Source organism: Prionailurus viverrinus, chromosome A2 (assembly GCF_022837055.1).
Source record: "Prionailurus viverrinus isolate Anna chromosome A2, UM_Priviv_1.0, whole genome shotgun sequence".
Taxonomy (NCBI): Eukaryota; Metazoa; Chordata; class Mammalia; order Carnivora; family Felidae; genus Prionailurus; species Prionailurus viverrinus.
In genome coordinates this window covers 12,591,630-12,604,136 of record NC_062562.1, presented here as the reverse complement: position 1 = coordinate 12,604,136, position 12,507 = coordinate 12,591,630, and the positions used below count along the sequence as shown (strand labels likewise).

General features: G+C 57.1%; 2 protein-coding genes across 2 annotated transcripts; one reads left to right on the top strand and one right to left on the bottom strand.

Annotated features, from left to right (window-relative positions):
- Positions 1–769: 769 nt before the first annotated feature.
- Positions 770–2,878, top strand: INSL3 (insulin like 3). Its single transcript, XM_047849191.1, has 2 exons — positions 770–985; positions 2,317–2,878. The coding sequence occupies exons 1-2, from the start codon at positions 793–795 to the stop codon at positions 2,517–2,519; spliced, it is 396 nt and encodes a 131-aa protein (XP_047705147.1). The 5' UTR covers positions 770–792; the 3' UTR covers positions 2,520–2,878.
- Positions 2,879–5,463: 2,585 nt separating this feature from the next.
- On the bottom strand, positions 5,464–10,291 carry B3GNT3 (UDP-GlcNAc:betaGal beta-1,3-N-acetylglucosaminyltransferase 3). Its single transcript, XM_047850571.1, is given in 4 exon segments — positions 5,464–7,023; positions 8,625–9,028; positions 9,031–9,222; positions 10,237–10,291. Coding segments are annotated over 4 exon segments (1,203 nt in total). The 3' UTR covers positions 5,464–6,471.
- Positions 10,292–12,507: the final 2,216 nt, after the last annotated feature.

Sequence of the window (12,507 nt, the reverse complement as noted above, 5' to 3'; positions counted from 1 at the left end):
CGTGATCTTGCAGTCTGTGAGTTCGAGCCCCGCGTCGGGCTCTGTGCTAACAGCTCAGAGCCCGGAGCCTGCTTGGGATTCTGTATCTCCCTCTCTCTGTGCCCCTCCCTGGCTTGTGCTCTCTGTCTCTCAAAAATAAATAAACTTTTAAAAAGAAATTAAAAAACAAAACAAAACATACGAGTGGGAGAGGGAGCCTGGTTCTAGTCGTGTGGCTGGCAAATCGGTTTATTCCAGAGAGCCATCATTTTTTTTTTTTTAAGTTTATTTTTGAGAGAGAGAGGGAGAGAGTGAGCACGTGCACAAGCTGGGGAGGGGCAGAGAGAGAGAGAGGGAGACACAGAATCCAAAGCAGGCTGCAGGCTCTGAGCTGTTAGCACAGAGCCTCACGCAGGGCTCGAACCCACCAATCGTGAGATCATGACCTGAGCTGAAGTCACTTAACCGACTGAGCCACCCAGGCGCCCCCAGATAGCCACCCTTGAAGATGGGCCATCAAAAGTTTAAGTCAGGTACTATACCAAAGCCTGGCTCAGGAGGTGGAGCACGTGACTCTTGATCTCTGGGTCTTAGGTTCGAGCCCCACTTGGGGCATAGAGATTACTGGGGTGGGGAGGGAGTGGAGGAGGGACACAACTGCTGGGGCTTACACTACACTTGCACTCACCCCACCCTTGACCTTCTCCCTGAGCCATCCCGCGGAACGTTCTGTCCCCCATCCAAGGTCCCCCAGCTGGGGCTGGCTGGCCGCCTATAAGAAGGGATCCCCGCTGGGGCCGGACTCCTGGCGCCATGGACCCCCGCCGCCCACTCACCTGGGCACTGGTGCTGCTGGGCACCGGTCTGGCGCTCGCGCTGGGCCCCGCGCCTGCTCCGGAAGCCCCAGAGAAGCTGTGCGGCCACCACTTGGTGCGCGCGCTGGTGCGGGTGTGCGGGGGCCCGCGCTGGTCCTCCGAAGACGGGCGGCGAGTGGCTGGCGGGGACCGTGAGTGGAGCCGCGCGACGATTGCGCTCCGGGGTTTCTAGCTGGGGCAGGTGCACGCGGGCGCTGGCGTCGGGGCGGGGGCAGGCGGGTGGTTTGCAACGCGCGTCCCCGGGGGTCCACTTGCCCACCGGTGTGTGCAAATTCGCCAAGGATGCGTCCCCTGCCGGGCAGGAATCAGTGCGAGGCGAGCGAGGCGGAGTCTTACAAGCGCACGGTCAGAGCCTGCCTTATTTACAATCCCAGCGTTTTGATCTTCGCGATTTGGGGCGTTACTTGAGGGTTTTTTTTTTTTAATTTTTTTTAACGTTTATTTATTTTTGAGACAGAGAGAGACAGAGCATGAATGGGGGAGGGTCAGAGAGAGAGGGAGACACAGAATCCGAAACAGGCTCCAGGCTCTGCAGAGCCCCACGCGGGGCTCGAACTCACGGACCGCGAGATCATGACCCGAGCCGAAGTCGGCCGCTTAACCGACTGAGCCACCCAGGCGCCCCTAGGTTTTTTAAAGACAGTGCATTAAAAGAGGATTAATCAGGGGCGCCTGGGTGGCGCAGTCGGTTAAGCGGCCGACCTCAGCCAGGTCGCGATCTCGCGGTCCGTGAGTTCGAGCCCCGCGTCAGGCTCTGGGCTGATGGCTCAGAGCCTGGAGCCTGCTTCCGATTCTGTGTCTCCCTCTCTCTCTGCCCCTCCCCCGTTCATGCTCTGTCTCTCTCTGTCCCAAAAATAAATAAACGTTGAAAAAAAAAAATTTAAAGACAGTGCATTAAAAGAGGATTAATCTTCATTGTTGAGTGTTTAGGCTCCCGCTTGAATTGTGCACTGAGGCCAGCGCTCCGTCTTCTCATCCTACTGCGGGCCCTGGTGCGGAGGGTGGAAAACAGATTTGTGTGCCCATGTGCGTCACACGTGTGTGTCCTGATGTGTGCGTCTTTGCGACCCAGATGCAGGCGGGCACCCATAGGGGGAGACTGGGAAGGGGTACGAGGCTGTGTGTCCATGTGAGCCTGCACACGGGTGCACACGTCTATGTCACATGTCACCTCTGCTGTCTTCGGCTTTGCGAAGCGTCTGCGTGTCTGTGTGGTAGGTGGCTCGTGGAAACGTGCACAACCGGGGACCCGTGAGCGCGGCTCGAGAGTGCGCACACCTGGATGGGGGATTATGTCCGTGCTCGGTATACAGTAGGCACTTAGCAGTCGCTCCCTTTCTATTTGTGCACATCCTGAGCGTCTGGTGGGTCACGGCACAACGTGAGCGTGCGACTGTCTGCACGTATTGGGGAGGGGTCCCCTAGGGTCCCCTGTCCATGCTGAATTCTGCTCCGTCCCCAGGTGAGCTGCTGCAGTGGCTGGAAGGACGACATCTCCACGGGCTGGCGGCCGATGGGGACCCCACACTGGTTGTTGTGCCACAGCCCCTGCCCCAGGCCTCTCGCCGTCACCGCCCTGGCCGGGCAGCCACCGCCAACCCTGCACATTTCTGCTGCCTCAGTGGCTGCACCCGGCAACACCTGTTGACCCTGTGTCCTCACTGAACCCGCCTGGGTGTGGCCTCAGAGGATCCAGAGACCCCCCCAGGGGTCAGGTCTGGCGGGCTCCTGGAGCACCATAAAGCCCCATCTGGGAGGACGGGGCGGATCACCTCCCAGCACTCACCGCCTCCCCCGGGCCACCTTCCTCTGTGGGGCCAACTGCAAAAAAAAAAAAAAAAAAAAAAAAAAAAAAATCGCACCTCAACCCTGGCCTGGAGGGTCCTTGGTTTCACGGGGATACCAGACTCTGAGGGCCAAATGTTCTCATCTCTGAGGAGCCCCAGGCGCCACCCGCCCCATATCCGTGACACCGACCCTCATTGTCGTCTCCCTAATAGTAAATAAATGAAGCTCCTGCAGAATCCGAAGCAGCCTTTTGCATCTTTCTCAAGGAAAAAGGGACAAGCCTGGGTCAGCCCTTGCGTGGGTGGGTCGTACCCCGGCAGCCGGGGACCCACGGGGACCCACCCATCACTTTCAGGAGCGTGACGGCAACTTGTGACTCATCACAATGCGAAGTGGGAAAACAAGGGGCACCTGGGTGGCTCGTTGGCTAAGCATCCGACCCCTGATTTGGGGTCAGGTTGGTAGAATCAGCCCTGAGATGCACGCATGCGCGCTCTCTCTCTCTCTCAAAATAAATAGTAAAAAAAAAAAAAAAAAAGGGAAAACTAAGGCCCGGGAGAGATGGCTGTTTGCCAAGGTCAGACACAGAGGCCATGGCCAAGAGCAGGATTTGAATCCAGGTTATCTGTCAAGACCCGTGAGGGGGGCGGGCTTCATGTCCCCGAACGTCCACTTAACGGCGGACAAACCTATGGACGCCGGAATGAGTCACAGTGGCCACTGACTGATCCGACTCTGACCATTTTTCTCACCTGCAACCTCCAGTCACCCTGGGATGGAAATGGTATGATAGGCCTCCGGAGTGAAAACGACCAAGCATTTGACTACGCGATCCGGTTGTTGCATCTGTCTTACTTCCCTACATCTGCCATAACAAATTAGCAGAAACCGGGAGTCTTAAAATAGTAGAAATTTCTTCCTTCATGGTTCTAGGAGCCAGAGACAGAAGTCGAGGTGTGGCCGGGTGGTTTCTGTTCGAAAGGCTCTGAGGAAGAACCTGGTCCATGTGGCTACTGGCAATCCCTGACCTTCCTTGGCTTCTAGATGCATGACTCCAAGCTCTCTCTCTCTTTTTAATTTTTTAATGTTTATTTCGTTTTGAGAGCGAGAGAGAGAGAGAACGAGCGGAGGAGGGGCAGAGAGAGAGAAGGAGACACAGAATCCGAAGCAGGCTCCGGGCTCTGAGCCATCAGCACAGAGCCCAGTGCGAGGCTGGAACCCATGAACCTCGAGACCATGACCTGAGCCGAAGTGGGACACTTGAGTCACCCAGGTGCCCCTCTGTCTTTTTAAAAAACGATGTTTCTTTTTATTTGAGAGAGGGAGAGAGAGAGAGAGAGAGAGAGAGAGAGAGAAGGGGAGGGGCAGAGAGAAAGGGAGAGAGAATCCCAAGCAGGCTCTGCACCGCCAGCCCAGAGCCCGATGTGGGGCTTGAACTCATGAACTCATGAGATCACGACCTGAGCGGAGATCAAGAGTCGGACGGTTAACTGACTGAGCCCCCCAAGAGCCCCTCTGTCTCTGTCTTCACGTGGCCTTCTTTTCCATGTCTGTGTTCATTTCTCTTACAAAAACACCTTCATTGGATTTGGGACCCACCCCATTCCTAATCCAGGATGATCTTACCTTGATCCTTACCTTAATTATATCTGCAAAGACCCTATTTCCAAAAAAGGCCATATTCTAAGGTTCCGGGGGGCTGTATCCTGCTCAATCCGGGGCAGCAGGGGAGCAGGACTCTCTCCCGGGGGCAATGGGGAGCCACAAGGTGTGTGAGCAGGGGCAGGATGAGGTCTGACCTACATGTTAGAAATCCCTGCAGCCCCTGTGTCATCCGGGCCTGCCTTCCCTTGCCTGGATGGTACTGTCACCCCCCTTCCCAGCAGTCCCTATGGCAGCCATAGGGCTTCTTAAAACTTAAACAATCATGTCCTTTCATTGCTCAAAGGTACCATCACTCTCAAAACAACACCCTCTCTCTCTCCTCACCCCAGCCCACGAGTCCCTATGTGGCCAGCCCCTGTGACTTCGCGTCCCTCCTTACTCCATATCGTCCTTACTCACCTACCTCTAGCCACGGCCTTTTCGCTGCAACTTGAACATTTCCGGATTGTCCCACCGCAGGGCCTTTGCACATGCTGTGCCCTCTGCCTAGAACACCCTTCTCCCGGTTCCTCCCAGGGCCATGTCCTCCTTCCGCAGGTCCCAGCTCCAGTCTCCTGATCTCTCAGCTAATACTCTTTCCCATCCCTGTGTGTCCACCTGCTTGACTTCTCCAAGTTCCTACCACTTCCGGTAACTTCCTATTTGTTCACAGGTTTTCTCACTACAGGGTGGGTATCTGCCAACACAGCACCGGCAGCAGGAATATAGGGCAAGGTGTGCAGCATACAGGAGGCGCACAAATCCTTAAAGAAGGGAGAGCAGGAAGTGGGACAGAGGACAGCGGAGCCACGATCCTAGTGGGAGGGGCGTCTGGGGAGGAGAGGGGCTGGGTGGTGTTTGGAAAGAGCCTTGCCGGAAGCAGGAGGCCCGCAGCCAGGAGCAGTCTCACCCCTGTGCCTCTCTCTCCCTCCGAGCGTGCTGTCCAGCTGGCGGTGATACCCGGTCTGGGTGGGGTGACATGAGCTGAGGGTGATAGGGAACCATCAAGGGTACGTGAGCAGGGGCAGGATGACGTCAGACCTGTTGACAGGAGCTCCTGTTCATCCAAGTCATTTTTGTTGGTGTGTTTTCTACTGCAAACGTGACTTGTACAGATCGTAGACTGGTCTCAGTTAAAACTTGCAAACCGCTTTAAAAACAACAAAACCCCCAAAACTCAGGTCCTCACAAAACATTTTATTCCCGGAGGGTCTGCTCCCCAGTCCTCACTCTGCCGAGGTACCCCCTTCCTCCCTCTCAAGCCACAGCTCCGAAGCCTACAAAGTCCAAGCCCCCCGGACATCTGCCCAGAGCCAGCAGGGCTGGGGTGGGGGGCATCACTCTTCTGCTTGGATCTCCCCAATCCAACATACTGGGGGGGGGGCCGGTCTTGGGGCCCCAGAGCTCAGAGACATCCAAGGGCTTGAATCGCCCCGTTCTCTGGGCACCGGGGTGAGTGCGTGTGTTGATCTCGTTCCCGGGATTTGGGGGGAGCACAAATATGGGAGCTGGGCTCTCTCGGGGACTCCAGAAAGTCCGAGCTCTCATAGCCTGAGTCAGACAGCCGTCTGCCTCCTCTGCCCGACATTTCCGCCATTAGAGCAGGGAGGGGGTGGTCCCACTCACGGGGCTCTCCAGCCCCTTCTACCATCCGAGGTCAGAGGGGGGCAGAGACCCCGGGGTGGGGGGGGGGGGAGGCAGAGGGAGGGAACAAAACCCCTTTCCCAGCCAGCCAAATACTTCTCACTTCAGCTGCATGTGGACCTAGGGTTCCCAACGAACCTTGAACCATGGCTGGAACTCACCTACCATTAAACCACTGGGGCTTTACTACCAAGGAGGGCTTGGCCACCATGGAAGGTCCGTCCCATGATCAAGGTCGGAGCTGGGAAACAGGACCTTGACTCAGAAGTGCTTCTGCAGTTGGCTGCCCTGGGGAGAGATTGTCCCCCTTCAGCTGAGAGGCTAGGGAAGATGACGGAACATGGGTTCGAGGACCGGGTGGGTTTTGCAGGACGTCTAGGAGTTTGCCAGCTAGACTAGTCGCTCATCAAACCCGCCCTGGCGCTCCGCTGTGCCTGGCCCACTTGGGAGAACAGAGCTTTCTGCTTTCCGGGAGGAAGATGCAGCCCCTTCCAGTGGGGGTGGAGACCAGAGCCTAGAGGCTGCGGGCCCTGATCCCACCTCAGTAGACCTGCATCTGCTGGCCACAGGTGAGGTTGGGTCGGCTCAGGGCGTCCCACATGAGTAGCATCTCGTATGGCAAGAAGCGATGGACCAGCAGCAGCTCCCGGTAGAAGCAGGGGTCAAAGGAGGATATGCGGGCCGAGGGAGCCCCAATGCCAGCTGTGCGGATACCGCCGTGTGAGGCGGGCTTCAGACCTTCCTGCTTCAGGCACATGCCCAGGAAGACATCATCGATAGGGAAGAGGTCCAGTGTGGAGGCGGCCCGGCGCAGGGCAGTGGCCGTGAAGCGGGACAGCAGGAAGCCACCCCCCCCACAGTAGGGAGGGTACTTCTCCTCCTGTGTCACCACTGTTGGCACATAGTACTTGCTCCAGGGAACCCGGATGGGGCCCACACTGTGGATCAGTTGCCCCACAAAGAGGTGGCGGTCGGGATTATGGTCCTGCAGGTAGGAGACCATGTTGTCTGTGTGTGCGAAGACGTCATCATCCCCATTGAGCACGAAGCTGGCATTGGTGCACCGAGTCTCCTGCCACTTTAGGAAGAGCACCTGAAGGCGAGGCGGACAGGGCACACGAGCTTGAGGGCTGGGGCAATCAGCTGTGGGTCCCGGCCGGCCGCCCAGCCCAAGGAGCCCAGACGAGGCTGTGTTCCCGGGCCAGACTAGCATGGGTTTGAGGCCCCACCCTGAGCTTCAGTCTCCAACCTTCCGGACAGACCTTATCAGAGGACCTGTCTCCGGGAGTGTTGGGGACCTGTGGAGATGATGCTCGGTAAAGCGCCAACAAGTGCTGGAAAATTGTCACATTTACATTTATTGTAGCTCCTTCTGACTCTGCCTGGCCAAGCACTGCTGGTAAATAGTTACTTGTCTATTATTTAACATCTACCTTCCCCACCAGACTCTAGGCTTCCCCTGGGGTGGGGGTGGACTGTGTCTCTCCCGTGTTATCTCCCGAGCACCCAGCGTGGGGTCATCACTTTGTAGGTACTGGATTCAGATTTGTCAAGTTGACATTTTTACATGCTTTTGTGTTTTGAATGAAGAACGTGGCAGGTTGAGAGGCTCTGGCCCTCTAACCGCCTCAGCTTCAGTTTCCTCCGTAATAACTTTTGCTGCAACGCCAGGCACCGCCCTGCCTGGAGTCTCTCCTGCAAGCAGGGGTGATCTTCAACCCCATCTACCGATGAGGAAATAGAGGCTCTGCAGATAAAGTGACTTGGACAAGGTCACACAACAGATATGTAGCCACTTAAGGTCTTGAGCCCAGACCCGTCTGTGCCAACTGTAAGCAGGGACCTACACTAGGTCCCCTTCGACTCCTGGGTAGGTCCTCAGAGCCTCTAATTCTAATTTCATTCTAATTCTGGTCTAGAGAATGTCGGTGATGGTGTGTATCAGAATGCTAGAAACTCGGAGCTTCCTAGTGGGGCAAGTGAAAAGGGAAGCAGGAAGCATCCTCATAGCTCTCAACGGATAAAGAGGGAATTCTTTGGGTTTCTGGGCCATTTCTGAGGCAGGGACGTGAGGAAGACCAGGTCAAAAGCGGGGGGGATTCCGGGCACACCGAGCCTGGGAGGCTCACCTAAGGCTACTCCTTATCTGGGTCAAGGCAGGGTTCTCTTGTGGGTTCTGGTCCACCAAAAAGGTCTTTATTGAGCACCCGTGGCACAGACCTGGGCCTCACGGGAAGACAGAACAAGTCAACAAGATGTTCTGTCCGGCGCCCCGAACCCCTGCTCGTCATTTGAACATCTGGCACTGCTCTAGAAGCTTTGTAAATATTATCTCCTGTAATTCTCGTAACAACCCTGGGAGGGAGGTGGGCAGATCCAAGCAATCCCATTTCCTTGATAACTATGAGGAAACGGAAGCCCCGAGTGGTAAATGATTATCGAGCAAGCAGCAGAGCATGAATTCAAACCTAGGGCATCAGGCTCCGAGAGCCAGCCGGGCTTGTACATGGGGTCACCCTGCCCTTTCTCCCCGCCTCCCTTAGCGACTCCGATTGCCGATCGCCGTGAGGGCAGCGAAGAAAGCGGGGAGGGATGGATGGGGACTTCTGGGCCCCTGGGCCCCTCGGAGGAGGCGGGGGTGAGGGGGCAGGGAGGAGGGGGTGGCCCTCATCAGGTGACTCCCCGCGGGCTCACCTGTTTGAGCGTGAGGTTGAAGAAGGAGTCATGGAAGTCCCACTGCAGGATGTCGCCGTGCGCCTGTGCCTCCAGCGCCAGCAGCCGGTTGACCTTGCGAGCCTCCAGGGGGTTAGGGGCCGTGCCCACCAGGAAGAGGCGGCGCAGCTGGGCACCCCGCACCTGGCGCTCGCGGCCCCAAGTGCGCCGCACCAGCTCCCGCCGCTCGTAATTCCTGGGCGAGGATTTGATCACCAGCAGCAGGAAGACGGGCGGCGCGCACTTGCCCAGGGGCACGTCCTGCAGCAGCGGGAAGTCACGGCAGTGCCTGTAGAGCAGGAAGTCACGCACCTGCTGTGGCTGCCCCTCGAAGCTGGGCAGGGTGGCCATGGAGGCGTTGGCCCTGCAGGGGGTGGGCGGGGGCGCGGGGCGGGCCGAGAGGGTAGAGAGGGCCAGGTCAGGGCCACGGGGTTGTCCTGGGGCTCCTTCAGGCTCTGGAAGGCGGGCGATGACATGTACAGACTGAAGAAGAAGAGGGTGACGATGCTCAGAGCTACAGGCAGGGCCGCCTCTGTGCTGCGGGGCCAAGAACATCTCATCCTGGCTGGCCTGGTGGTTCCTGCTAAGAGTAACAGGCAATGAAGATACCAGACGGGTCAAGCGCCTTCCCTGAGGTACCTGTGGACCCCAACACCTGGGTGCAGCCCTACAGTCGCTCCGGTCGGTACGATATCGAAACGCACCCTCTCCTATCCCCCCCACACCCCACGCCTCCTCCCGCCCCTCAACCCACGTTGGCTCTGACGGGTGCCCAGGCCCTGCGGGGGATTAAATCCTTACAGACAAAACCGAGGCCTGGAGATGCCAAGGTGAGCCTCCCAGGCTCGGTGTGCCCGGAATCCCCCCCGCTTTTGACCTGGTCTTCCTCACGTCCCTGCCTCAGAAATGGCCCAGAAACCCAAAGAATTCCCTCTTTATCCGTTGAGAGCTATGAGGATGCTTCCTGCTTCCCTTTTCACTTGCCCCACTAGGAAGCTCCGAGCTTCTAGGATTGCGAGATCGTGACCTGAGCTGAAGTCGGACGCCTAACCGACTGAGCCACCCAGGCGCCCCTGGGAAGCCCTCTTTAACCCCTCGGGAACACTCCTGATTCTGTCTGGCACCTGTAGCTCTGTCTACCCCTCTCTGGTCCAGTCTTGATCCCACGGGGGTGTCTGCGTTTAGCTTTGTCTTTCTAAGACTGGTGACTTCCTGAGGGTCCCTGAATTGCCCAGCAGGGGCAGACACATGGGGGAAGCAGGGAGTGTTTGAATGAATAAATTCATGAATAAAAGTAAATTCATGAAGGTTCTCTCTGGTAAACTCTGACTCATCCTTCGAAACCCCAGCTCTAATGTCGCCTCCTCCTAGAAGCCTTCCTTCCCCGTATCCAGGCAGAGCCCTCGGTCTCCCTTCCAGATCCCTTTCCCGGGCTTCCCTGGATTCCCTTAATGTCCTTTCGTCTGGAGAGGTAGTGTCTCTAGTGTTTTTCAGTCCTAAATGTGAAGGTCTGTTTTCCGGCGCAGCATGAACCTACTGGATGAGACCCAAGGCAGGACTCACCCATTCTCAGAAGCGTGTCGTGTTGACTCACCCCAGAGAGGTACAGACTCCAGAGCCCCACTCCTGGGTTTCAATCCCGCTGCCATCACTCCCCAAGCGTCAACGAGTGTTTGTTGAATGAATACGTGGACCTCAGGACTTACCTCAAGCTGCCTGTGCTGTTCTGGGGTCTCTTTGTTCTGCCCACCGGCACCTGGAAAACGTGAGGCAGTCAGTGGATTCCGGAAGGCTCCCCCGTGCCCCAAGCGACCCCACCCGGCTATGGCCTGGAAGCAAAGAAGAGAGCAGCTTCCCATTTCCATCTAGAGCCGGGAAGGGTGCCTTCCTCCTGGATCCACGAGGCCATTTCCCTAATGTGTCTGCACACCGCCCGGCCAAGCCCCTCCGGCCAGATGTCTCCCGGAAACAGGGCTCAGATCTTATCCCACAGGCTCTGCTGTGTGACGTTGGAAAAGAAGCCTGCCCTCTCTGAGCCTCCACGTAAAACGGGGAGAATTAACCCCACGTAAGAGTGTTTTTGTGGGGGTTTTAACCTCGAACACGCTGCGTATGATCCTGCATCAGGATTTTTGCACAGATTATTCCCTCTGCCTGGAATACTCTTCCCCAGACGTGCACACGGTTCCCTCCCTCACACCTTTCTGGTCTTTGCTCCAACGTGCCCTCCTCAGGACACGCTATCTCACTAGCAGCCCTGGTCCCCGACCGTGTTCTCCTTTTTTTTTTTTTCTTCCACGGCACTTTACATCTCCTAAAATATATGATGAAACTTGAAAAATGTGTTGTTTCCCAGGGCCCCCCGGGGGGCTCGGTCCGTTCAGCGCCAGACTTCGGCTCAGGTCATGATCGTGATCTCGCGGTGCGTGGGTTCGAGCCCCGCCTCGGGCTCTGTGCCGACAGCTCGGGAGTCCGGAGCCTGCTTCGGATTCTGTGTCTCCCTCTCTCTCTCTCTCTCTCTCTCTCTCTGCCCCTCCCCCACTCACGCTCTCTCTCAAAAATCAAGCCAAACATTAAAAAGTATATAGATGGTTTCTCATCCATCTCCGCCACCAGAACATGAGCTCCTGTCTCGGTCACCATCTTATTCCCAGCCCCCAGAACTGTGCTTGGTGTGCAGTAGGCGCTAAATGGGTGCTGAACGGACGAGGAACGAATGAACGCTGGATTTCCACAGGCACGGGGCACCTAACCGTCTCCACTATGGAACCCTCGCTCTTGAGGGTGAACAAACGCCAAATTAAAACCTCACTGCAATGACACGAGGTGACAAAAGGCACAGGAGGAAATGGGGCCTGGTGGCAGGTGTGGCTTTTGAGGTCTGGCGGGCATGCCAGCTGGATGCGAGTGGCAGAGAAGAGCCAGGGTGGCTGAAGTCTGGGGGCAAGGTCGCAGGGGAGGGAAGGGCAGGTGCACGGAGCTGGCGGAGGCTCAGCAGCTTCAGGACCCTGTCCACGGGTGGCATAGGGCCTGTCTTGTCGCTGTGACATTCCAGCTTGGCTGCCAGCCTGGGGGGGGGGGGGGGGCGGGTGGTTAGGCTGCTGGAGGGCAGGTCTGGGAGACCTCAAAAGGCAAATAACCTTGGGATAAAACCGTGCGCCGATGGATGAGGTCCAAGAGTGAATGGAATCCCGGAAGGACATTTTCCCGAACTGAAGAGAGGCCTGAGTTTAGGATGGACGACGGGAAAGGTGTGGTTCCCAGGCAAACCCCGAGCTACAAGGATAGAAAACGGGTGCCTGGGTGGCTCAGTGGGTTGAGCCTCTGACTCTTGGTTTCTGCTCAGGTCACGATCTCGTGGCTCGTGAGTTCGAGCTCCGAGTCAGGCTCTGCACCGAGAGTGCGGACCTTGCATGGGATGCTCTCTCTCCCTTTCTCTCTGTCCCTCCCCTGCCCATGCTCGCTCGCTCTAAAATAAATAAGTAAATTTTTTTAACCTTTATTTATTTTTGAGACAGAGAGAGACAGAGCATGAACGGGGGAGGGGCAGAGAGAGAGGGAGACACAGAATCGGAAGCAGGCTCCAGGCTCTGAGCCATCAGCCCAGAGCCTGACGCGGGGCTCGAACTCCCGGACTGCGAGATCGTGACCTGGCTGAAGTCGGACGCTTAACTGACTGAGCCACCCAGGTGCACCCACCCCCCCACCCCCCCCCCCCCCCCCCCCCCCCCCGCCATCTGCAGTTTACAGCTGAAATCAGGGATTTTCAAACAGGTGGTTCTGTCCCCAGGATACACTTGGCAACATCTGGAGACATTCCTGGCCGTCACCATTTGCAAAGGGTGGAGGTATGGCGCTGTTAATG